The following is a 27,016-nucleotide window of genomic DNA, read 5'->3' on the forward strand; positions in this document are numbered from 1 at the left end:
TTTAGATTTAATACAGTAAATGATGCAAATTGTTGGAAACATCATTACCATCATATTTTCCCTAAGTAAAAAATTGGGTTGTTTAGGCCAGGGTTGCAGATATGAGACCCTAACCAGCTGGCTGCAGGTCATAGACCTTCATTCTCTATGCAAAGGAAACATGTATAAGATTTTGCCATTGGAGGAAACATCACAAGTCAATGAGTCATTATAAATTTTAAATGATTATGTGCTGTAAGTTAAAAAGAAACATGTGTACTTGGTAAATCCATCACTATAGATAGAAAAGCAACTCAGAGTCTACCCTACACTAGTGGTGAGTTGTAGGGACATTTTTTAACATAGCAAAGACATCATTTCCCAGAAATTTTTCTGAAGTCAAATAACTTTTTATAGCTCTATAAATTATATTACAAATGCATTTCATTCTAACTCATATTTAAATAATTAGTCTTATGTTCATAATGCTGAAATTAGTTCATATAAATATCAAATTAAACACAACACAATTCTGACTACAAGCAAACTGACATGAAACTTTGATTTTTTTTTTACAATCTTGAGATATGGTACGTATGTAAGGAAATTAATGTAACAAACTTTATTGCACACTTTAAAGCAGGAAATCCTTTAAAAGTCCTGAGGCTGTAAAGTTTTATTCTAATAAGAAATTCATATCAATAAAAATTAAGTCTTCCACTTAGTTCACACCCTTCTTGAACATTTTTAAGGAATTCTTTCAAGGACAGCACTAGGATGTGTGTGATATTCATCACTATGATTGCTAGTCTTGTAATTTCTGTCCATTATCGCCATCGGGCCGCTACTTTTTGTTGCCCTCCCCAGGTAGGGTTAGGGTTGCACGCGTGTGGCCTGGCAACAGGAGACTCTGGGAGGGACGGCGGGGCTGTGCCGGGGAGGCTGTGTTGATGGGATGTAAACCATCATGTCTCTCCCGCAGCTCCAGGTCTCAGGATGCACACTCCACAACTGCTGGCGCCCTGGCCAGCCCCTTCCCCTCAGTCTGTCCTCTGGCTTCCCTCAGGGTGGGGCCCCAGAGACAGCAGCTGTTGCCAGCTGCACATTTTCCTTTAATCTGTCATGGGCTCTTAAGCTGCAGCTGCCCGGCATCTGCTCCCTTTGGCTCTGACAGAGGGAGGGATTGTTTGAGAAGCAAATTCCTGAGCTCTGGACCATTCTACACGATGTTAAAGAAGCCATGAAACCTATATATAAGATTACTGCCATGTGTGGAAACATCACAGTTCAATAGGTAATTATACATTTTAAGTGAATTCAAGCATCTTCTCATTTTTAATAACATTCTGACCCTAACCAAAGCATATCCCCCTCTTGTTTAGTAAAATGTTCTCCCTAAAATCGGCCATCTCAATGTTGGTCTACTTATCCTGGCAAACACGACACATATCTGTGGTGATTCTACAGTTTTTACTGCCCTGGTTTCATAAAAACACATAAAAGGTTACTAATGTTTTTCCAGATGTTCCAGTTTAGACTTGGGGGAAAGACAACAATCATTTCCTGCAAAGGCCACAAGGAAGAGGCTTCCGTTTGTGGAGTCAGTACCAAGCAACATAGAAATGGCTTTGCTACAGATCGTGAGAGACTGCGCAGGGCTGTGCCCTACAGCGGGGACCTTCATTTTGCATCCTGATAGCAACTGTACTCATGACGTATCAGTTTAACCATGTCAGGACCACTCTGCCATGATAACACTTGGTTCAGTAAGCCAGAGGTGTCGATAAAAATTTAACTTCTTGGTTTATAGCTACAGGAGAAATATTTATTCCTAACTGCTATAAGGATCACAGGAAAAAAAAAGTTCACAACTATTTTCTGCTATGGTTTGGCACACTGTAAGGAAACTTTCAGTCTTTTAAAATATTTGGAAACAAGAGTGGGGGAAGGTTTTGTCTGAAAGAAGACTCTGGGGCTAATGGCATGGAGCATCCAAAGGGAAAGAGGATGAAAGAAGGAAACTGCGTGACTTTTTACTTTGGCTGAATCAGTCTCCAACACAATAGCCGTAAGACAGAGACTGCCACCTTTGGTCTGGCAGAGAAAAAAATCAGGGTGTGAGATGCAGAGAATATCTCCACACAGACATGACACATGCACAGAGAAGAGAGCGATGTCCACAAGAGGTACCTGTCTCTCCCCAGAGGCTGTCAAAGCTGTTGATCTGTGCTCGCTCCACCTCCTCCTCATCTTTTTCTGGAAGATCAAGTAGGTAGGAGACAATCTGAAACAAGAAGTTGTGTCAGCTCAAACGTCAGGCGGAAAACTATACTACTGATACTAGCCTGTGAGGTTTGGAAGATACCCGGATACCCAAGGGTCATGCTCTCTCTTGCACACAAAAGGAGTCAGAACTGACTGTCCTCGCATAACAACCCAAAGCTGCCATGATGAGCATTTGTTCTACCAGGTACAGTTTACATGTTTCCCTTGAACACAATTAACTTACACAGCATGTGACTTTTAAAAATCACATATTTATCACATTTGAGTTAAAAAAGCAAACCCTCGTCCTAATAAAAATGCTACCAAGAAATAAAAAGGAAAAAAATCAATAAACAAAAACCAGAAAATAAATATGGAGAAAACTAAGGGCCTGTAGTTTTTCAGAGCGGAGCTATTATCTTCTTTTTTCCTCTTGGAATTACAAGGACTGTTTGGGGATAATAAAAGGAGAATGACTGCTAACAACAAAGGAAAGTGACAGCTCTGTTTCCAGGAATTTGACTGTAGAGAGAGCTAAAAAGCCTTCTATAGATAATAAAAATTCCAGTTTCACTTAATATTCCCTTGGTGATATGTCAGGTCAGCTGATGGGGTAGCTGTGTCACTGAAGCATCTCAAGCAGTGGCGAGCCAACTTGTACTGGCCCATGAAAGCGGACTGTTAAATTTTCGGAATTTTGCAAGCCAGTCAGTAAACAAGATGTTTATTAAAAAATTATATTAAAAAAGGTTAAAATATCAAATGTTATAACTTCTTAATTATTTAATTACATTTTGCTATTATCTATGCTCTTCAGGTTATTTATATTTACTGTATGTGTACGGTGGAAATTTTATGTAATGGTGTGCTCCTGTGCATCTCTTTGAAGCTTTGTGTTCGGCGATGTCACGTTGGCAGCTTGAAATCAGCCATGGTGGGGGTATTTATACCCTGGAAATCGGCAAACTTTGTAAATGAGGATTTGATTTAGTGCTAAAGCTAAAAGAGGTTCCAGTTTAATGAATATAATTTGTATGAGGGTGAGAAGTAGTTTAACAGTAGATCGCACATCAGATTTAATGACAAAATTATTGGGAAAAGAGCAAACAGGGGTGCAACTTCATTTATCAAATCATGGTTGAGCTGTAACCACAGGTTGGGTATGGATATACATTTAGCAAAAATCAACAAAAGCATTCAATTAAGAGTATTACACAATTCATTATTATTTGTAAACTGTGTGCAACATTTTTTTTAATATCAGTAAATTTTATAATAAATTTAAGTCTGTAGGTACATACACACACACACACACACACACACACATACACACTTCTGCTCCACTCCACTCCCCTCCCCAGAGCTGGCTGTTACACATTTCCTAGAACACTACCAATTCCACACATTTTGCCACTGTATTATTACTTTCATTAATAAATAAATTAGCAAAAATACCATCTGCACAGTGTTTAACAGTTTACATCTCATATCAACCTTGTAAAAAAGAATTTATTAGCCTCGCTTTACTGGTGGGAAACTAAGGTTCTAAGAGATTAGGTAAATTGCCCAAGGTCCAGAGCTGATGAGTAGGAAAGCTGGGCCTCAAACCTGGTTCTTCTGAGATTCCAACTGTTGTGCCCTTTCCATTCCACTCTGCCTACCCATGTGAACACAGGTCGAAAAATAATCCCCCTGAGCCTAGTGTCATTGTCTGTTAAATAGGGGTGGAAAGATGGGGAGGAATCAGATTAGATAATTCCTGAGACCCTTTCCAACATAATTCTAGGTACCCTGGAATCTCCCTACTCCTCAGATCAATGACCAAAAACCTAATTCACATTAATTAGGCTTACAAATTTTTTTTTTTTAAATTTATTTTTGGCTGAGTTGGGTCTTTGTTGCTGCGTGTGGGCTTTCTCTAGTTGCAGCGAGCGGGGGCTTCTCATTGTGGTGGCTTCTCTTGTTGCAGAGCACAGGCTCTAGGCGCGTGGGCTTCAGTAGTTGCAGCATGCGGGCTCAGTAGTTGTGGTTCGCGGGCTCTAGAGCACAGGCTCAGTAGCTGTGGCGCACGGGCTTAGTTGCTCCGCGGCATGTGGAATCTTCCTGGACCAGGACTTGAACCCGTGTCCCCTGCATTGGCAGGTGGATTCTTAACCACTGTGCCACCAGGGAAGCCCTAGGCTGGCAATTTTATAATAATGCAACCCCTTTTTCCTGGTTTCCTAGGTCCTTCAATACACAGCTTGAAAAAACCCCCCAAACCTTATCCGCTGCTTTCTTACCTCAGTATAACCCATGCTGGCTGCAGCGATGAGGGCCTGCTGGATGGCGTGGCTCTTCTTAAACACCCCTTGCTGCTGGCCTGCCATTGTCCAGTCACACTGAATCAAAAACTTGACAACCTCCAGATGACCTCGGAGTGCAGCATGGACCAAGGCACACTGCCCATTCTTATCCAAGTGATCCACCTACGGGAGGGGACAGAGAAACCTATGTGAAAAAGACTGTGGCTGTATTCCCAATCTAGTCACATCAGCCCACTGCACAGGTCTGGACTACTAAGATTCCTCCTCTCCTATTCCTTGGACCAATCCCTGAGAAAATTTAGAAGATACTCTCCTACTCAGGCTAGATCTTCACTGAGCTACAACTCTGGTAGATGCCCCTCTGGGGAGAACCTCTTTGCATAACGTCAGGCTTTTGTTTTCACATCAAAAGAAACCAAAAAAACACCCAAAAACAAAACACCAAAACTCCCAGCTCCAGCTTTGTTTTCCTGAGGTACACTCTCCCTTGTCCTCAAATAGTTCTTTTTAGACCCAAACTTGAAAGACTTGTAAGCTGCGTTGGCACAAAAAACTGTCTTTGAAATCATGAAAGGGAAGAAAAAAGTTTTGAAGCTCAAATTTTTTGGTCTTCCAAAGAAGCAAAACATCTCATATCATGAATCACGCATTTGACCACTATGCTTTGGCAAAGGCCACTGCTCTCTTCCAGTGGGAGGGCAGAATCTCAACCATCTGGCCAAAATGGCTAGAGGTACTTGGAACTTAATGCTAGACTATGTTCCAACAGCAGTTTTTACAGTTGCAGTGCCGGTTACAAGTTTAGGCTGAAAGAGAAGGCTGATTAAGGTCAGTCTACCAGAAGGTCCCCAGCTACAAGTCTCAATAGATGAACAGCCTTTTCTGGCAGGTGGGCAGGTTATTTTCCAGTGGTAGTTAGAGCACTTGAAGCCTAAGTTCTGTATCTGGTTCTCTCCAGCTTTAGTTCCACCCGGCCATCCACATAACAAATGTTTACTGAATGCCTACCATGTACAAGGTACACGATAGGATAAAAAGGTAAATAAGAGAGTAAAATATAGATTCTACTCTCAAAGTTTTGAACAAGATAGGGGCAATGCGACCAATACAACAAAAACTTGTCCAACAAAGGTGTAATATAATAAATGTCAGAAGGAAAGCAAAAGTGCAATAAAATTTCAGAGAATTTCCAGCCAGAATCAGGAACAGATTCAGAGGGAAAGGTGCAATGGTCTGAATGTTTGTGTTCTCCCACCATTATTCGTTGGAATGCTAACCCTTGAGGTAATTAGGAGGTGGTGCCTTTGGAAAGTGATTGGGTCATGAGGGCAGAGCCCTCATGAATGGGATTAGTATCCTTATACAGAGGCCCCAGAGAGCTTGCTTGCCCCCTTCCACCGTGTGACGACACAGTGAGAAGCACTGTCTGTAAACCAGGAAGCTCTCACCAGACACCGAATCTGCTGGCACCATGCTGTGGGGACTTAGCTTCCAGAACTGTAAGAAGGAAATGTTTATAAGATACTCAGTCTATGGTATTTTATTACAGCAGCCCAAATGGACTAAGAAAAGGGCTATCTCAACTGGCTGGGATAGGAAATGATTAATTCTAGTTTCTGAAGGGTAAAATACATTAAGGGGGAGTTCAAACTACAAAGTTGAGAGGGTCTTTTGGGACAAGAGCATGGATATTTTGAATGCCAGGCTAGTGGTCTGAATTTTAATAAGTAATGGAGAGGCATTGAGAATTTTCATGTTCAGAACTGTATTTTTTAAAAACTAAAGGAATGAATTAAAAGAACCCTTGGCTTCTTGGGGAAATGGTTGATTCCAGGGCTGGGACAGTAATAGCAAAAGATGAGTTTGGAACATCTGTGGTGCCAGAAAGTACAGAAGCACTCATGAAATAATGGGGGTGGGGGCTTGAAAGGATACAGGAACCAACGTGAAGAAGCTCCCAATGGCCAAATCTGGGGCAATTTGAGCAAAAAAAGAAAATACCGGCAACGAGTTATAGATCATAGAATAAAATAAATATCCAGGAACCCATAGTGCTATAAGTAAATGAATAAATGAATACATTGAGGAGAAGGGAGAGCTCTTCCTTACAGTAGAATTCCAATTAATAAATGTAGAAGGAAGAGGGAAATAGAAAATCACTATTATGCAAATATCATAGCAATAATTACTGCAGCAAGAATGGACCCATCAATGGATGGATCCTAAATTAGTGGACAAAAAAATTAGTGGACAAAAAAAAGATACAAGGTATCTGCCTAGTCTGAAAGCATCTCCCTAAAAGATACTTCTTAATTCCAAATGGGAGAAACAGTAACTTCAGGTTGAGAAACCTGGAAGATACCATCTTATCCAAGTGATAGAGGTTAACATCCCCTGTAATGAGATCTCAACATCATGCACCTCCTGCAGTGCTGCATGAATAAGGGCAGAGCATCATGTCTGTGGTGTGCTTGCCAAAAACATACAGACTCAATCTAATGAAGAGAAAATATCAGACCAATTATAATTGAAGAACATTCAATTCAGTTATGCAACAAAATAACTGGCTAAATACTTAAGTGGTTTAGAGGGGTGAGAAATGAGAAATAGTTACTTTATTTGGCAATTGGCAGTTGTTAGTGACTTTTGAGAGCAGCTTCAGTCGAATGCCAAGAGCTTAGGGTTTTTTTTTGTTTGTTTTCTTTTTTAAGGATATTATTTATTAGGCACTGCATGAGACTAAAAGAGACTTCATCTCTTTTTTTTTTTTTTTGAATTTTATTTATTTATTTATTTATGGCAGTGTTGGGTCTTCGTTTCTGTGCGAGGGCTTTCTCTAGTTGCGGCAAGTGGGGGCTACTCTTCATCGCGGTGCGTGGGCCTCTCACTATCGCGGCCTCTCTTGTTGCGGAGCACAGGCTCCAGACGCGCAGGCTCAGTAGTTGTGGCTCACAGGCCTAGATGCTCTGCGGCATGTGGGATCTTCCCAGACCAGGGCTCGAACCCGTGTGCCCTGCATTGGCAGGCAGATTCTCAACCACTGCGCCACCAGGGAAGCCCTCATCTCTTTTTAAAAAGGTTCGATCACTTTTAATTGTCACAATGCCCCTCTTAATCCTGTTTCTAGGTTAAACAAGTGAGACTGAGAGAGGTCAAATGACTCATCCAAGCCCTCAGAGAAAGCGAGTGTGAATGCAGGCTTTGACCAGGTCGTGCTTGAAGCCAAAGTTTATAATTTTAATGACTTGCCTCCTCTTTCTCTCACGGAAGCCAGACCACAAGTGGTTAAGGAGTAGTAAGGAAGCAGTGGTAGCAAGTAGAGATGACTCTTAGGACAGGCTTGGTGGACATGGGTGGGAAGAGATGGGATGGTGGCTTCTGATTAGGAGAGAGAGGGGAGTTTCTCTTTTGGGTTAGGTAAGACATTCATAGGTTGTAGAAACTGAGAAGAAAGGTAGTGTGAATTTAGAAAAAGAATGAAATGATGTGAGAGAAAGAGCAACATACTGAGATTAAAAAATATAGGTGGGGAATTCCCTGGCAGTCCAGTGGTTAGGACTCCGCACTTCCACTGCAGGGGGCATGGGTTCCATCCTTGGTCGGGAACTAAGATCCCGCAAGCCGTGCAGCATTGCCGAAAAAGAAAAAAAAGAAAAACAAAATATATATAGTGGAGGCAAGCATTCTGGAAAGGAAGGTAAACACTTCCTTCTCTGAGGCAGAAGTAAAGGTGAGTGGAAAGGAAGGTAAACCCTTCCTTCTCTGAGGCAGAAGTAAAGGTGAGTGGAAAGGAAGGTAAACCCTTCCTTCTCTGAGGCAGAAGTAAAGGTGAGTGTAGGTAAGGATTAATAGAGTTTTGAGATAGAGGCACAGTGAGATAAACTCCATCTTGGTAGTCGTAGGAGGGCAAAAGAGGTTTGATAGCGTCTTGAAAAGATCACAAATGATTTATTTATCTGCTCTGGGGAAAATAAGAGATGAATAAAATGATATCTGAGCAACAGGAAAGACCCAGCTGAGATTAGAATATGAATTCACAGCAGTAATAATAAGGCCCAGTTATCACTCTGTTTCTAGAGGTGTTCATTCAAATGACTAGGACATTACAGGTGGACCATTCCTGTGTCACAGTTAACATCTACGGCTCTGAGATTTCACTGAGGTTCCCAGGTCCCAGCTCCCAAAGGAGTCTCAGGAGACACAGTTCTTCCCTGGTAAGGACACTGGACACCTCAGAACGAGGTCATACATATTACTTATATTTCACTGCAAAACCACCAAAATCCTCAGTTTGTTTTCAGGATGGGAACAAAATACCATTGGGCTACAATGTTCCCCAGAGGCCTACATTTTTGAGACCAGCATTTTTCTTTTCACCAATATTTTGAAATTGAGTTATATCAGTGGCCTTTGAGATACTATAAAGCAAATATATTTTTGAGAAATGTTTTGAGAGAATTAAAATACACTAACAGAAACACTTCTGAGTTCCTCTGGTCAGAGAGAATCATCTTCTCCCCATACCTCTTCAGGGGTGTCTTCAAGACTCTAACATGAAAGGCTTAGAGTCTAGAGGCACCATTCAGTTCAGACTTCACAGTGCCATCTCCTTGCTCCCCCACTTCTCTTTCCTCACTCTGAGCTCAGGAGAGAATTTCTTGGTTGTTAGGCAGGGACTTTTTGTGGCTGCTGATAAATGCAGTTTCCTAAGTGCCTCTCAAAAGTTTTAGAACTGTGTGCAGATGCAGCATGGAACTGGCCATGGCAAGTGGGCACCAGTAGGATGTAATCAGAGCTAGTTCTCCCTTTGATCTGCTCCCTAATAGGATCTGATGTATTCTACCAACACTCAGGAGGTAACACAGGAGATAAGGAAGAGTCTATAGCAGGAAGAAAGAAAAGGGAAGAAGAAAAGGCAGCAGAGCCAGACAGCCACTACCTTGGCCCGTTTCTTGCACAGCAGCACGACAATGCTTAGGAAGCCTGCGGCTGCAGCATAGCCCAGAGGAGTCAGGCCGCTTTCCGAGGAGGCATCCACGTTGGCCCCAAACTCCAACAGCAGGGCCACCATTTCTGTGTAACCAAGATGACACTGGACGCATAGAATTGGAGCATTATTTAAAACCTCTGTCCGGTAATTAATGTTGGCACCTCCCAAAATCAGCAGTCGGCTGACCTAGAAATAAGTGAATAAACAGAAATAATACTCACAGAAATATCAGTTATATCCTATTAGTCATCTTTTATTAAGTCCTCTGGGACCCCACAATAAGTGCCCAGAAGCATTTAGTAACGGCTTTATTTTAAAATCTTCATTTGTTTCTTTTTCAATACCTTGCCTTTGGAAAGGGATGTGAAATGTCTCCTTTATATAAACTGCTCAGTAACTAAAGTCAACACCACCCATACTGTAGTGCTGTCAGAGTCTCCACTAAGTGAGCTGTCAGTCAGAAAAACCCCTATCAAAACAAAGGTGGTCCAAGAATGACTTACTCCCTAGAAGCAGCAGGACTTATTCTACAATCAGAGTCATCTTATACAAGGTGCAAGGTCAATAGGTTTGGTCTTCAACTCACAGAACAAAATGTAAAATATATCAAATTATCAGTAAAAGGTTAATTAATAGGAGACAGTCTAAGGCAAGTCAAAGATCGATTAAATAGCTACTTAAATGTCCTCCTAGCTTTAGGTTTTAGGTTTTCATAGTTAATTCTTTAATCTGGCTGTAATTTATCACTTACCTTTATATTTGGAGTATAGAGATTTCGTAAAGATGCCAATGCCATGGAAAGACCCTCTGTGCTATAGGAGATCCAGAGACCTTGGAGGATGGAGGATGATACTCCAACTTTTTTACTCAAACCCTGAAAAAGAAATATAGAGACAATTAAATCATTAGCCCAGCTAAAAAGTACCATCAGTAGTAAGTTAGGAGCCTCTAGGTTTGTGGTACTAACAAATGAGAATAGAGTCTTGCTCAAACAATACCCAGGCATAACAAAGCCAATCCACTGATGCAGACGAAGACTAGTCCTGTAGGAACAGGCTAACTTAAACTGTCTCTACCTTGGCGGTCTGCGGCAACAAATCTACTTAATACCTCTCTTTTCTGCTATATCTGGATATAATCCCCCCTCTCCCCAGATCTTTTCTATTAGCCTTCTTGAATCAATCTCTTAAATTCAAGTTAGTAAAGTATACACGGTAACAGAGATAATGCAGTGTGATCACTGATCTCCATCTCATTTCCTGGGCATTTGTGAAAACTGTATCTCCCAGCTGACTTTACAGTTATGTGGGCCATGGGACTGACTTCTGGCTAATAAAATGTGGGCAGAAGTAATATGTCATGTCCAGCCTTGGCCCCAGATTCCCCACGTGTTTCTCCACACTTTCTATTGTTCCTCTTGATTGCAGGCCAGATGATCCAATGGAGGATCCTGAGGCCCTAGGAGATTTTGGAACTACTATGTGGAAAAAGCCTGCCCAATGATCTGTACTGGACTGCAACGAAAGTGAAAAATAAGCCTTTGTTAAGTCACTGAGATTCTGCAGGTTTGTTATAGTAGCTAGCATTGCTCACCCTAACATAGCCTAAAATAATCACATCTGTTCATCCTCAGGGAAACAACATAGGTTTGACTGCCATCAGCAACAAATTTTCTCTAGTATGACTGGCCTAAGTCCCACTGTATGTACTAATGTTTGCCCCTTTTACTTGGATTTCTCCAAAAGGAAGTTAGAATAAATTGTTTTTTAAAATCTCCTGCTGTGATGCAAGATTCTCTGGCAATCTTCTTCTTCTCCTTTCTTAAGGCCGTGCAGTGTGGCTTGCAGGATCTTTGCTCCCCAACCAGGGATTGAACCTGGGCCCCCTGCAGTGGAAGTGCGGAGTTCTAACCACTGGACCGCCAGGGAATTCCCAGCAATCTTCTTACTATTCTGCCAATATCTGGGTCAAGTGAGTTAAAGCAGGAAATCCCGAGGGCCGCAAGATATTAACAATGAAGTTTGGGAACCACAAAGTAGATCTGAGGAGGTAATTCTTTTTAAAAACTTAATCTGTTCTGTTTGCTTTGTGAGAAAGTAGTCCAGTTTGATTCTTTTGTGTGTAACTGTCCAGTTTTCTCAATACCATTTATTGAAGAGGCTGTCTTTCCCCCATTGTATATTCTTGCCTTTTTTGTCATGGATTAATTGACCATATAAGTGTGGGTTCATTTTTGGGTTCTCTGTTCTGTTCCATTGATCTATGTGTCTGTTTTTGTGCCAGTACCATACTGTTTTGATTACTGTAGCTTTGTAGTATAGTTTGCAACCAGGGAGCATGATACCTCCAGCTTTGTTCTTCTTTCTCAAGATTGCTTTTGCTATTCAGGGTCTTTTGCATTTCCACACAAATTTTAGAATTATTTGTTCTAGTTCTTTGAAAAATGCCTTTCATGTTTTGACAGAGATTACACTGAATCTGTAGATTGCCTTGGGTACTATGGTCATTTTAACAATATTAATTCTTCCAATCCATGAGTATGGTATATCTTTCCATTTGTGTAGTTTTCGATTTCTTTCATCAATGTCTTATAGTTTTCTGGGTACAAGTGTTTTACTACTTTAGTTAGATTTATTCCTAGGTATTTTATTTTTTTTGATGCAATTGTAAATGGGATTGTTTTCTTAATTTCTCTTTCCAATAGTTTATTATTAGTGTATAGAAACACAACAGGTATCTGTTTATTAACTTTGTGTCCTGCAACTTTACTGAATTAACTGATTAGTTCCAACGGTTTTTGGTAGCATCTTTGGGATTTTCTATATATAGTATCATGTCATCTGCAAACAGTGACAATTTTACATCTTCCTTTCCAATTTGGATGCCTTTTATTTCTTTTCCTTGTCTGATTGTTGTGGCTAGGACTTCCAATCTATGTTGAATAAAAGTGGTGAGAGTGGGTATCCTTGTCTTGTTCCTGATCTTAGAGGAAATGCTTTCAGCTTTTCATCATTGAGGATGATGTTGGCTATGGATTTGTCATATACAACTTTTATTATGTTGACGTATGTTCCCTCTGTATACTCTGTTGAGACTTTTTATTATAAATCGATGTTGAATTTTGTCAAAAGCTTTTTCTGCATCTACTGAGATAATCATATGATTTTTATCCTTCATTTTGTTAATGTGGTGTAACATGTTGATTGATTTGCAGATATTGAACCATCCTTGCATCCCTAGGATAAATCCCACTTGATCATGGTGTATGATCCTTTTTATGTATTATTGAATTCTGGTTACTAATATTTCATTGAGAACTTTTGTATCTATGTTTATCAGTGATCTGGGCCTGTCATTTTCTTTCTTTGCAGTGTCTTTGTCTGGTTTTGGTATCAGGGTGATGCTGGCCACACAGAATGAGTTTGGAAGTGCTCCTTCCTCTTCAAGTTTTTGGAACAGTTTGAGAAGGATAGGCATTAACTCTTTAAATGTTTGGTAGAATTCACCTGTGAAGCTGTCTGGTCCTGGACTTTTGTTTGTTGGGAGTTTTTTTTTTAAATTACTGATTCAATTTTCAATTTCATTACTGGTAATCAATTTGTTCATATTTTCTATTTCTTCCTTATTTAGTCTTGGGAGATTGTAAGTTCCTAGGAACTTATCTGTTTCTTCAGGTTGTCCGTTTTACTGGTGTTCAGTTGTTTGTAGTAATCGCTTATGCTCCTTTGTATTTCTGTGGTATTTGTTGTAACTTCTCCTCTTTCATTTTTGATTTTATTTGGGCCCTCTCTTTTTCTTCATGAGTCTGGTTAAACATTTATCAATTTTGTTTGTCTTTTCAAAGAAGCAGCTCTTGGTTTCATTGATATTTTCTATTTTCTATTTTTTCTATTCATTTATTTCTGCTCTGATCTTTAAGATTTCTTTTCTTCTACTAACTTTGGGTTTTGTTTGTTCTTTTTTTTCCAATTCCTTTACGTGTAAGGTTAGATTGTTTGAGATTTTTCCTGTTTCCTGAGGTAGGCTTCTATCACTATAAACTTCTCTCTTAGACTTGCTTTTGCCACATCCCATAGACTTTGGATCATTGTGTTTCCATTTTCATTTATCGCTAGATATTTTTTGATTTCCTCTTTGATTTCCTCAGTGACTCACTGGTCATTTAGTAGTGTGTTGTTTGGAGTTCATGTGTTTGTGTTTTTTGTAGTTTTTTTCCGTATAGTTGATTTGTAGTCTCATACCACTGTGGTCAAAAAAAGATGCTTGATATGATTCAATCTTCTTAAATTTATTGAGAATTGTTTGTGGAATAGCATGTGCTCTATTCTAGAGAATGTTCCATGTGCACTTGAAGAAAGTGTGTGTTCTGCTGTTTTTGGATGAAACGTTCTGTACATATCTATTAATTCCATAATTGTCATTTAAGCCCAGTGTTTCTTGTTGATTTTCTGTCTGGATGATCTGTCCATTGATATGAGTGGGGTATTAAGTCCTCTACTATTATTATATTACTGTCAATTTCTCCCTTTATGTTTGTTAAAATTTGCTTTATGTATTTACGTGCTACTATGCATCCATATTTACAATTGTTACATCTTCTTGTCGGATTGATCCTTTTACTCCTTTATCATTATGTATCATTGATCCCTCTATCATCATTGATCCCTTTACCCTTCTTTGTTAGTCCTTGCTTTAAAGTCTATTTTGTATAAGTAATGCCAGCCCAGCTTTCTTTTTGTTTCCATTTGCATGGAATACCTTTTTCTATCCCCTTACTTTCAGTCTGTGTATCTTTGATCTGAAGTGAGTCTCTTGTAGGCAGCATATATACAGGTTTTTTTTTTTAATTTTTCCAGTCCATTTAGCCACTCTATTTCTGCAGCTCTTTGGGACTCCCAAAAGTAATCTCCACTGGCCTTCAAAGCCAAATGCTCTGGGGACTCATCTTCCCGGTACAGGACACCCAGGCTGGGGAGCCTGAGGAGGGACTCAGACCTCTCACTCCTTTGGAAGAACTGAAGACATGTCCACACAAAAACCTGAACACTAACATTGTAAGTGTACTAAATGCCAATGAGTTATTCACTTTAATATGTCTAATTTTATTTTAAAAAAATAAAAAGAGGGAAAAGAACCCTGTATGCTATGTTCATAGCAGCATTATTCACAACAGCCAAAAAGTGGAAACAACCGAAATGTGCAACTAGTGAATGGATAAACAAAAAGGTGTATTATTTGGCAATAAGAAGGAATCAAGTACTGATACATGCTACAACAAGGATGAACCCTAAAAACATCATGCTAAGTGAAAGAAGCCAGACATAGACAACCACGGATTGTATGATTCCATTTATACTAGATGTCCAGAAAAGTCAAACTTATAGACAGTAGATCAGTGGTTGCCAGGGGTTGGGGAAAGCTCATGGGGAGTGACTTCAAATGGACACAAGGTTTATTTTTAAGGTGATGGAAATGTACTAATAGTGGTAATAATTACACAACTCTGTAAATATACCAAATATCCAGAATTACAGACACTCAACCTCATATTTTTGAGGTGATTAATGATATCATACGTAATTTTTCATGAACAAAGATAAAATAAGGGAACTTTAAAACTAATTGGAAAGAAATATGAATTGGACTATATGTCACTGCTGATTGGCAGTTCTAAGTGGCGCTGAGTCTAAGCATTGAGTCTGTCTTTGCCTTTTCATGACCCTCAGCTGATAGGAAGTGAGAATTCTGGCAGTCTGAGAGAAGCTTAAGTCTATCAACAGGGAGCACGCTGCATTTAAAGGACCCTGAAAAGTGCAGCATCAGGAAAACCATGGTCCAAGTCAACATTCTTCAGCTTGCAGTCATGTCATCGCCACATGCTATACACCCGAGTATTTATGGCCTGAATCACACACGGAGCCAGTCTTATCTCAGGCAACCATGTTGTCTGCAGCAGCATAAGATAAAACTGTGTCAGTGACAGGAGTGTATGGTTTAAGTGTAGGTCTCCATGACAGGCTGCTGGTTGCCAGAGAGGAGGGGGTTGTGGGGAGGATGAAGTAGGTGAAGGGATCAAGAGGTACAAACGTCTGGTTATAAAATAAATAAGCCATGGGGATATAAAAAAATAAATAAATGTAGGTCTCCCTGTTGTGGATAAAGTCACAGGGGATCAAATGAAACTTCATATCATTTATCTGTTTCATGTGGTATTTATCTTATGGTGCAGGATATAAAGACAGGCATCATCTTCATTGCATCTGATCCTAGGCAGAGGGTGATGCCAAATGTTCAAGCGTTTAAAGCAGTGATGCTTAATACGTAAGTTACTTTCCCGTCTAATTGAAGGATACTCATCTCAGAGTTTGTAGAAGTAGCAGATAGTTTTTGGTTCACTTGAAATTGGAATGAGACACCTTGCCTGTTAAAATAAAATAGTCTCACTCTGCTCCCATTAAGTAAGGTCACTAGGTAAGGTCATTTTTGGTAGAGTGATTTATTAATAAGACAATTATGATTCAAATAAAGGACTTGTCACTGTGGGTTTTACTTCTGTCCATCTGATGAAAAGGCTTCTCTAGCTGTGTACTTATATACTGGGAAGAATTTGCTAGGCTCTTGAAGTTGCCCTTAATGCCATTTTTCTCTCTGAAGAGAACAGAACTGTTTTATCTTTAACAGTATCTCTTGGGGGAAGTCCAAGCCAGAGGACTATTTAAGATCTCTGTATTTCTCAATCTGGGAGCAGCAAAAGTGGTCTGAAGAGATTGTAGGGATTGTAGGTGGCAGATGAAACAGCAAGCTGTGGGCTAGGAAAATCAGGAAAACAAATTTCTTCCTTGACTTCTGTCCTTTGCCCCACAACTGCTATCTAGACTATAAATTCCTTGAGATTAGGGGCTGTATATTTTTGGTTTGTGTATCCCTAGTACCTAGTACAATGCCTCAGTAAGCACTGAATAAACAAATGAATGCATACAAGCACAAACAGATGAATTACGTGCCCTCCTCTGGGTCCTCCACTCCAGCCGTGTGGATGTTGGGAGAGGGAGGCTTGATGCTTGGAGTCCTTAAAAGTTTTGAAACTACTGCGAAAAACTGGGATTATAATTTGAAGAGAGAATGGGGGAAGTAGCTTAAAGGAAGGTTATAGTTGGTTCTAGACAAAGAGTTTGAAAATCACAGCACCAGGAATATTAAAATCTTCACTAAAACAATTAAGAGAACACTGAGAGAGTAAACTGCTCTCAGCGATTTTTTTTAGACACTGTGAAAACCTGCAACTAATGCTACAACGTGACTCTTCTCAGGAGATGGTGGGTCATATATGGAGTACAGATGTGTATGTGTATATGCTTCTTACCTAAATGATTATACATGTACCTTTCTTGGAAAGCCTAGCATTCCACTAAACTGGGAGATGACAAATGTGGCTTTCTTTCAAAGTCCTAGGGAGGAACAGGTCAGAAATTTTAGGAGATGGACCAATTTTGCAACAAACTGATTTCAGAAAGCAGGGGCCACACTGACATAACAGTAGCTTCATACACACAGTGTTAAGGAAAGCCTGATGGAAATGGAAAGAAAAACACCTCCAACTTCTTTAATTACCTTAAAAATGTGTGCTTTGAGGATGTGATGTCCCAGTTCAATTGTCTGCTGTCGGTTTAGTTTTCCCTCTTGGCGGGAAAACCAGAAGGCAAGTAATGTGTGACCACTCCTGCCAAAAAAAAAAAAAGAGACCCATTTTAGAAAATTTAATGCTCCAATTCTCCTTTGGGTGGATGACTGTTCAGGTCTAGCCATACCTCCAATGAAACTCTGTCTCATTCAACCAGTTTCTTAGGGAAGGGCACCTGCTATTGGGCAAATAATGGGTAGTGAAAGGTTCCTAGCTTTTACCAGTCCTTTACCCAAATCACATGTGTGAATATCACAGAATGTCATTTCTAGTTGGCTTACACCCATCCCACACATAGATGGCATTAAAAGATCCATTTTTATTTTCTGTCTCTGTCAACTCCTCTTATTCCACCCATGCTTTAAAAGTCAGTGTTGCTTCCTCAGGATCTCATTTCTGGTCCTAGTGTGTCCTCTGGATTTAGCTCATCCATCCTCAGAGCCTTCGCCATCACCTAAACCCTATTATCTTTTTCTCTATCTAGATGTTTCAGCTTTAGATCAATATACATCAACTGTCTACTGGATTTCTCTACCAGGAGGTCCTATAGTACCTTAAACTCAACATGTCCCAAACTGGATTAACAACCTCTTCCCCAAGTGAAGTCTTCTCTGATCAGCCTCTACCAAGCCTCTATCCTTTCTCTCTAACATTTTCTCCCAGCTGAGAACACAGCACTCTGTCTTTGGTGCAATCTCATCGGTTGTATATGCCTTTAGTACAGTGTCTACCACACTATTACATGCTCTCTCCTCTACTAGACTGTAGGTTTCCTGATGGCATCATTCTCACCCCCCATCTCCTTGTCAACAGATCCCCAATCTGTTCATGAAAGAGAAAACCCTTTTCTCTGCCTCTGCATGTTGTCTCATCTGCCCAGGATGCTCAGTACTGCCACAGCCCTCCTGTAATCACGTGGTCAGCTGGCCTGAAGACAAAGCCAACAAAAAGGCTAAGCTAAGAGAACTGCTGAAAAACAGAGCCTGAGTCCTGACTGTACAGCATCAGAAGCGGTCCTAATTTTGGACTACTTGTTATATGAAGTGATAAATTTCTTTATTGTTTAATCCATTTGAGTTGATGTTTTCTATTTCTTCCAGCTCAAAGCACACTAATGATATATGCCTTTACATGTGAATGTATATATGTATATATGTATGCATGTAAGGTATGTGTATACATGCAGGATTGTGTATGTGTATTTTTATTTACATTTATGACAGAAATCCCGAATTGTTTATACTCTCCACAGTGCCAAACATTGTGTATTGCACATAAAAATTCTCAATAAAATTTTTTGGGGGGCTTCCCTGGTGGCGCAGTGGTTAAGAATCTGCCTGCCAATGCAGGAGACACGGGTTCGAGCCCTGGTCCGGGAAGATCCCACATGCCACAGAGTAACTAAGCCAGTGTACTACTAATAGTGAGCATGTGCTCTAGAGCTCACATGCCACAACTACTGAAGCCCGCATGCCTAGAGCCTGTGCTCCGCAACAAGAGAAGCCACCGCAGTGAGAAGCCTGCGCACCGCAATGAAGAGTAGCCCCTGCTCGCCGCAACTAGAGAAAGCCTGTGCACAGCAACGAGGACCCAACACAGCCAAAAATAAAACAAATAAATAGATAAATAAATTTATTAAAAAAAATTTTTTTTTTTGGAAGCAAGATCGGACATTAAAGAAAGGATACTGGGTCACCTTTGGGCTGTGCCTTCTTACCACATTTGCTGTAGTCTGTAGGAACTGTGACACTTAGAACTGTCTCTCTACTCCCCAACCAGGATAGTGTCAGCAGAGTTCTCTATGCTACTGACAACACAACTCTTTTACTCCTTTCACTTGGAGTGTCATAGAGGAGGGAAATCAAACTGTTATCTCAGTTTCAAGCCTAATGAATTAATCAAACAGAAGGAAAAACAGCAAGTGAATTTTTGTTGGTGACACTTTGCTGAGAGGAGGCCCAAATGCCTACTGGATGATTTTCTCTCATATTTAACACTGGCTACTCTGCCAGGTTTAACATTTGAAGATGTCTAATACTGAAGTCTGAAAAACAAACATATCCTTCCTTCCTTCTTCCTTTCCTTCCTCCCTTCCTCCCTCCTTTTTTTTTAAGCTTCAGTAAAGAACTTGGAGAACAGAGGATGGAACAGTTCCCATCTTAGGTAGGAATCATCCTATAAAACATTAAAAAGAAATTCTACCATGTTCTAACCTTCGGCTTCATAGAATTTCTGAATTCTAGTGGATACCAGGTCATCTTACTTGATCAGATAAGACTAACCATAAAGGAAAGAAAGTTATTTAATTGAGAGAATGCCTCAGACAACTGTATCTTGTATGGAATCATCAGTGTCATCTGAAGATATGAGCCCAGGGTTGTTTCACACTCACAAAATCTAGAAATTGCTACTTAACTCTTATATATCCCTTGAAAGCCCAATGTAGTTGGTAGGCTATTTTAACAGAAGTTAATGAGAACCATTTATAAAAGCTCCCTATCTCAAGTTCTCAAAATTCTAACCAGCTATTAACAATGAAATTATTGTAGCCTCCCTAGTGTAAGAATTATTACATTAAGTGTCTCATCCATGGCTGTTCATAGTGACTAGAACTCCTGAATATGATCCACCACTTATGCTTCAGGCCATTAATGAGAATCCATGCTGGTGAGGAATAAGGATAAAGCTCATGTCTGACAAGGATATGAATTGTCAGTTAGACACAGAACTGACTTGCCCTAGTGCATTTACTTTACTACCGTGACTAGGATACCCTGGGAAGATGCTTCCATCTCTCTAGTATGCATTTCAGCCAGCTATAGAGGACAGTGCTTGCTTTTGTTATTGTTGATCAGGCACTGAGGAGAAACAGCAAGCCATATGGGTCAAGGAAAAGATGAAGGTGACAACAATAGTATATTTATTTTTGGATACAAGCATATTACGTTATTCATAAAAGAATGATTCTGATCAGTTCACCGGACTCAAAGCTTATGATGTTGAGGACACAAAAGGTAAAAGAGCAATTTCCATTACATGCTGGCATTTCCATTTGTACCTTACTATTCTTTTTTTTTTTTTTAACATCTTTATTGGAATATAATTGCCTTACAATGATGTGTCAGTTTCTGTTGTATAACAAAGTGAATCAGCTATACATATACATATATCCCCATTTCTCCTCCCTCTTGTGTCTCTCCCCCCCCCACCAGGTGGTCACAAAGCACTGAGCTGATCTCCCTGTGCTATGCGGCTGCTTCCCACTAGCTATCTATTTTACATTTGGTAGTGTATATATGTCCATGCCACTCTCTCACTTCGTCTCAGCTTACCCTTCCCCCTTCCTGTGTCCTCAAGTCCACTCTCTACGTCTGCGTCTTTATTCCTGTCCTGCCCTTAGGCTCAGCAGAACCTTTTTTTTTAAGATTCCATATATATGTGTTAGCATATGGTATTTGTTTTTCTCTTTCTGACTGACTTCACTCTGTATGACAGTCTCTAGGTCCATCCACCTCACTACAAATAACTCAATTTTGTTTCTTTTCATGGCTGAGTAATATTCCATTGTATATATGTGCCACATCTTCTTTATCCATTCATCTGTCGATGGACACTTAGGTTGCTTCCATGTCCTGGCTATTGTAGATAGTGCTGCAGTGAACATTGTGGTACATGACTCTTTCTGAATTATGGTTTTCTCAGGGTATATGCCCAGTACTGGGATTGCTGGGTCATATGGTAGTTCTATTTTTAGTTTTTTAAGGAACCTCCATACTGTTCTCCATAGTGGCTGTATCAATGTACATTCCCACCAACAGTGCAAGAGTGTTCCCTTTCCTCCACATCCTCTCCAGCATTTATTGTTTCTAGATTTTTTGATGATGGCCATTCTGACAGGTGTGAGGTGATACTTCATTGTAGTTTTGATTTGCATTTCTCTAATGATTAGTGATGTTGACCAACCTTTCATGTGTTTGTTGGCAATCTGTATATCTTCTTTGGAGAAATGTCTTAGGTTTTCTGCCCATTTTTGGATTGGGTTGTTTGTTTTTTTGACATTGAGCTGCATGAGCTGCTTGTATATTTTGGGGATTAATCCTTTGTCAGTTGCTTCGTTTGCAAATATTTTCTCCCATTCTGAGGGTTGTCTTTTCATCTTGTTTATGGTTTCCTTTGCTGTGCAAAAGCTTTTAAGTTTCATTAGGTCTCATTTGTTTATTTTTATTTCCATTTCTCTAGCAGGTGGGTCAAAAAGGATCTTGCTGTGATTTATGTCATAGAGTGTTCTGCCTACGTTTTCTCTAAGAGTTTTATAGTGTCTGGCCTTACATTTAGGTCTTTAATCCATTTTGAGTTTATTTTTGTGTATGGTGTTAGGGAGTGTTCTAATTTCATTCTTTTACATGGAGCTGTCCAGTTTTCCCAGCATCACTTACTGAAGAGGCTGTCTTTTCTCCATTGTATATTCCTGCCTCCTTTATCAAAGATAAGGTGACCATATGTGTGTGGGTTTATCTCTGGGCTTTCTATCCTGTTCCATTGATCTATATTTCTGTTTTAGTGCCAGTACCATACTGTCTTGCTGACTGTAGCTTTGTAGTATAGTCTGAAATCAGGGAGCCTGATTCCTCCAGATCCGTTTTTCTTTCTCAAGATTGCTTTGGCTTTTCGGGGTCTTTTGTGTTTCCATACAAATTGTGAAATTTTTTGTTCTAGTTCTGTGAAAAATGCCATTGGTAGTTTGATAGGGATTGCACTGAATCTGTAGATTGCTTTGGGTAGTATAGTCATTTTCACAGTGTTGATTCTTCCAATCCAAGAACATGGTATATCTCACCATCTGTTTCTATCATCTTTAATTTATTTCATCAGTGTCTTATAGTTTTCTGCATACAGGTCTTTTGTCTCCTTAGGAAGGTTTATTCCTAGGTATTTTCTTTTTGTTGCAATGGTAAATGGGAGTGCTTCTTTAATATCTCTTTCAGATTTTTCATCATTAGTGTATAGGAATGCAAGAGATTTCTGTGCATTCATTTTGTATCCTGGTACTCTACCAAATTCATTGATTAGCTCTAGTAGTTTTCTGGTAGCATCTTTAGGATTCCCTATATATAGTATCATGTCATCTGCAAACAGTGACAGTTTTACTTCTTCTTTTCCGATTTGGATTCCTTTTATTTCTTTTTCTTCTCTGGTTGCTATGGCTAAAACTTCCAAAACTATGTTGAATAACAGTGGTGAGAGTAGGCAACCTTGTCTTGTTCCTGATCTTAGTGGAAATGGTTTCAGTTTTTCACCACTGAGAACGATGCTGGCTGTGGGCTTGTCATATATGGCCTTCATTATGTTGAGGTAAGTTCCCTATATGCCTACTTTCTGGAGGGTTTTTATCATAAATGGGTGTTGAATTTTGTCAAAAGCTTTTTCTGCATCTATTGAGATGATCATATGGTTCTTCTCCTTCAATTTGTTAATATGGTGTATCACATTGATTGATTTGTGTATACTGAAGAATCCTTGCATTCCTGCGATCAATCCCACTTGATCAAGGTGTATGATCCTTTTAATGTGCTGTTGGATTCTGTTTGCTAGTATTTTCTTGAGGATTTTTGCATCTATGTTCATCAGTGATATTGGCCTGTAGTTTTCTCTTTCTGTGACATCTGTGTCTGGTTTTGGTATCAGGGTGATGGTGGTCTCACAGAATGACTTTGGGAGTCTTCCTTCCTCTGCTATATTTTGGAAGAGTTTGAGAAGGATAGGTGTTAGCTCTTCTCTGTTTGATAGAATTCGCCTGTGAAGCCATCTGGTCCTGGGCTTTTGTTTGTTGGAAGATTTTTAATCACAGTTTCAATTTCAGTGCTTCTGATTGGTCTGTTTATATTTTCTATTTCTTCCTGGTTCAGTCTCGGAAGGTTGTGCTTTTCTAAGAATTTGTCCATGTCTTCCAGGTTGTCCATTTTATTGGCATATAGTTGCTTGTAGTAATTTCTCATGATCCTTTGCATTTCTGCAGTGGCAGTTGTTACTTCTCCTTTTTCAGTTCTAATTCTATTTGAGTCTTTTCCCTTTTTATCTTGATGAGTCTGGCTAATGGTTTATCAATATTGTTTATCTTCTCAAAGAGCCAGCTTTTAGTTTTACTGATCTTGGCTATCGTTTCCTTCATTTCTTTTTCATTTATTTCTGATCTCATCTTTATGATTTCTTTCCTTCTGCTAAGTTTGTGGTGGTTTTGTTCTTCTGTCTCTAATTGCTTTAGGTGTAAGGTTAGTTTATTTGAGATGTTTCTTGTTTCTTGAGGTAGGATTGTATTGCTATAAACTTCCCTCTTAAAACTGCTTTTGCTGCATCCCATAGGTTGTGGGTCGTTGTGTTTTTTTTGTCATTTGTCTCTAGGTATTTTTTGATTTCCTCTTTGATTTCTTCAGTGACCTATTGGTTATTTAGTAACGCATTGTTTAGCCTCCATGTGTTTGTATTTTTTACAGGTTTTTTCCCCTGTAATTGCTATCTAGTCTTACAGTGTTGTGGTCAGAAAAGATACTTGATACAATTTCAAATTTCTTAAATTTACCAAGGCTTGATTTGTGACCCAAGATATGATCCTGGAGAATGGTCCATGAGCACTTGAGAAGAAGTGTATTCTGTTGTTTTTGGATGGAATGTCCTCTAAATATCAATTACGTCCATCTTGTTGAATGCGTCATTTAAAGGTTGTGTTTTCTTATTTATTTTCATTTTGGATGATCTGTCCAGTGGTGAAAGTGGGGTGTTAAAGTCCCCTATTATGGCTGTGCTACTGTCAATTTCCCCTTTTATGGCTGTTAGCATTTGCCTTATGTATTGAGGTGCTCCTATGTTGGGTGTATAAATATTTACGATTGTTATATCTTCTTCTTGGATTGATCCCTTGATCATTATGTAGTATCCTTCTTTGTCTCTTGTAATAGTCTTTATTTTAAAGTTTATTTTGTCTGATATGAGAACTGCTGCTCCAGCTTTCTTTTGATGTCCATTTGCATGGAATATCTTTTTTCATCCCCTCACTTTCAGTCTGTATGTGCCCCCAGGTCTGAAGCGGGTCTCTTGTAGACAGCATATATACGGGTCTTGTTTTTGTATCCATTCCACCAGTCTATATCTTTTGGTTGGAGCATTTAATCCATTTACGTTTAAGGTAATTATTGATATGTATGTTCCTATTACCATTTTCTTAATTGTTTGGGGTTTGTTATTGTAGATCTCTTCCTTCTTTTGTGTTTCCTGCTTAGAGACGTTCCTTTAGCATTTGTTGTAAAGCTGGTTTGGTGGTGCTGAATTCTCTTAGCTTTTACTTGTCTGTAAAGGTTTTAATTTCTCCATCGAATCTGAATGAGATCCTTGCTGGGTAGAGTAATCTTGGTTGTAGGTTTTTCCCTTTCATCACTATGTCCTGCCACTCCCTTCTGGCTTGCAGAGTTTCTGCTGAAAGTTCAGCTGTTAATCGTATGGGGATTCTCTTGTATGTTATTTGTTGCTTTTCCCTTGCTGCTTTTAATATTTTTTTCTTTGTATTTAATTTTTGATAGTTTGATTAACATGTGTCTTGGCGTGTTTCTCCTGGCATTTATCCTGTATGGGACTCTCTGCACTTCCTGGACTTGATTGACTATTTCCTTTCCCATATTAGGGAAGTTTTCAACTATAATCTCTTCAAATATTTTCTCAGGCCCTTTTTCTCTTCTTCTTCTGGGACCCCTATAATGCAAATATTGGTTCATTTAATGTTGTCTCAGAGGTCTCTGAGACGATCCTCAATTCTTTTCATCCTTTTTTCTTTATTCTGCTCTTTCGTAGTTATTTCCACTATTTTATCTTCCAGGTCACTTATCCATTCTTCTGCCTCAGTTATTCTGCTATTGATTCCTTCTAGAGAATTTTTAATTTCATTTATTGTGTTGTTCATCATTGTTTGTTTGCTCTTTAGTTCTTCTAGGTCCTTGTTAAACATTTCTTGTATTTTCTCCATTCTATTTCCGAGATTTTGGATCATCTTCACTATCATTACTCTGAATTCTTTTTCAGGTAGACTGCCTATTTCCTCTTCATTTGTTTGGTCTGGTGGGTTTTTACTTTGCTCCTTCATCTGCTGCATATTTCTCTGTCTTCTCATTTTGCTTAACTTAGTGTGTTTGGGGTCTCCTTTTCACAAGTTGCAGGTTCGTAGCTCCCGTTGTTTTTGGTGTCTGCCTCCTGTGGGTAAGGTTGGTTCAGTGGGTTGTGTAGGCTTCCTGGTGGAGTGGACTAGCACCTGTGTTCTGGTGGATGAGGCTGGATCTTGTCTTTCTGGTGGGCAGGTCCACGTCTGGTGGTGTGTTTTGGGGTATCTGTGAACTTACTATGATTTTAGGCAGCCTCTCTGCTAATGGGTGGGGTTGTGTTCCTGTCTTGCTAATTGTTTGGCATAGGGTGTCCAGTACTGTAGCTTGCTGGTTGTTGTGTGGAGCTGGGTCTTAGCGTTGAGATCGAGATCTCTGGGAGAGCTCTCGCCAATTGATATTATGAGCGGCCAGGAGGCTTCTGGTGGACCAATGTCCTGAACTCAGCTCTCCCACCTCAGAGGCTCAGGCCTGACATCTGGGCAGAGAACCAAGACCCTGTCAGCCACTTGGCTCAGAAGAAAAAAAAAAGGAAAATAAATAAAATAAAGTTATTAAAATAAAAAAAATTAAAAATAAAGTAATAAAAAAGAAGATAGCAACGAAACCAAAAAACAAATCCACCAATGATAACAAGTGCTAAAAACTATACTTACAAAAACAAACAAACAAAAAAACACGGACAGAACCCTAGCACAAATGGTAAAAGAAAGCTATACAGACAAAATCACACAAAGAAGCATACACATACACACTCACAAAAAGAGAAAAAGGAAAAAATATATATATAAAAAGGAAGAAAGCAACCAAATCAATAAACAAATCTGCCAATGATAATCAGCTGTAAATACTAAACTAAGATAAACATAAAACTAGAAACAAATTAGATGCAGAAAGCAAACGCCAAGTCTACAGTTGCTCCCAAAGTCCACTGCCTCAATTTTGGGATGATTCGTTGTCTATTCAGGTATTCCACAGATGCAGGGTACATCAAGTTGATTGTGGAGATTTAATCTGCTGCTCCTGAGGCTGCATGGAGAGATTTCCTTTTCTCTTCTTTGTTCACATAGCTCCTGGGGTTCAGCTTTGGATTTGGCCCCACCTCTGCGTGTAGGTCGCCTGAGGGTGTCTTTTGGGAAGTCTGAGGTCTTCTGCCAGCGTTCAGTAGGTGTTCTTTAGGAGTTGTTCCACATGTAGATGTATTTTTGATGTACTTGTGGGGAGGAAGGTGATCTCCATATCTTACTCGTCTGCCAGCTTGAAGGTCCCTCCCCTGTACCTTACTGTTCTGACAAAATATGATGTCACTGGCTAATCCATAGTCTGAATGTGCCTATATGTGGAGTTGTCTACATTTATTTCTATTTTTCTTATTATTTGCTCACTCCCAAACCTTATTTTTTTTTTTAAGAATAAAACATTTGAACATTTAACTTTCTTTTATACTTATTTAGGGTTATAAATTTCAAATGTAACACTTTTAATTTTTTGTTTACATCCCTCTCATTGAAGATGGCAAGTGTTAACCAAAACAAGTCCCTGCAAAGTCACATGACCAAGGGCTTGGCTACAAGAAAGAACAAAGAATTAAAGTCCATGATGCAATTTACCAGACAATGATACAAAGATGAGTTTGCAAGGAGCTAGCATTCTG

The 27,016-nt window shown here is 39.5% G+C and overlaps 1 protein-coding gene across 18 annotated transcripts in view; it reads right to left on the reverse strand.

Moving 5' to 3' along the window:
• Nucleotides 1-27,016, reverse strand: part of TANC2 (tetratricopeptide repeat, ankyrin repeat and coiled-coil containing 2) — a gene marked incomplete at its 3' end in the record, with an annotated part of 361,692 nt that overhangs the window by 26,030 nt on the left and 308,646 nt on the right. For all 18 annotated transcript variants that reach the window (XM_082443054.1, XM_082443053.1, XM_082443067.1 and 15 more), the window contains 5 exons: nt 17,152-17,260; nt 10,292-10,414; nt 9,490-9,726; nt 4,527-4,712; nt 2,170-2,263 (listed from right to left, as the gene is read on the reverse strand). In XM_082443054.1, the coding sequence (XP_082299180.1) occupies nt 2,170-2,263; nt 4,527-4,712; nt 9,490-9,726; nt 10,292-10,414; nt 17,152-17,260 (749 nt within the window). The remainder of the gene's footprint in view (nt 1-2,169; nt 2,264-4,526; nt 4,713-9,489; nt 9,727-10,291; nt 10,415-17,151; nt 17,261-27,016) is intronic.

Source organism: Balaenoptera physalus, assembly GCF_965194825.1.
Source record: "Balaenoptera physalus genome assembly, chromosome: 20".
Taxonomy (NCBI): domain Eukaryota; kingdom Metazoa; phylum Chordata; class Mammalia; order Artiodactyla; family Balaenopteridae; genus Balaenoptera; species Balaenoptera physalus.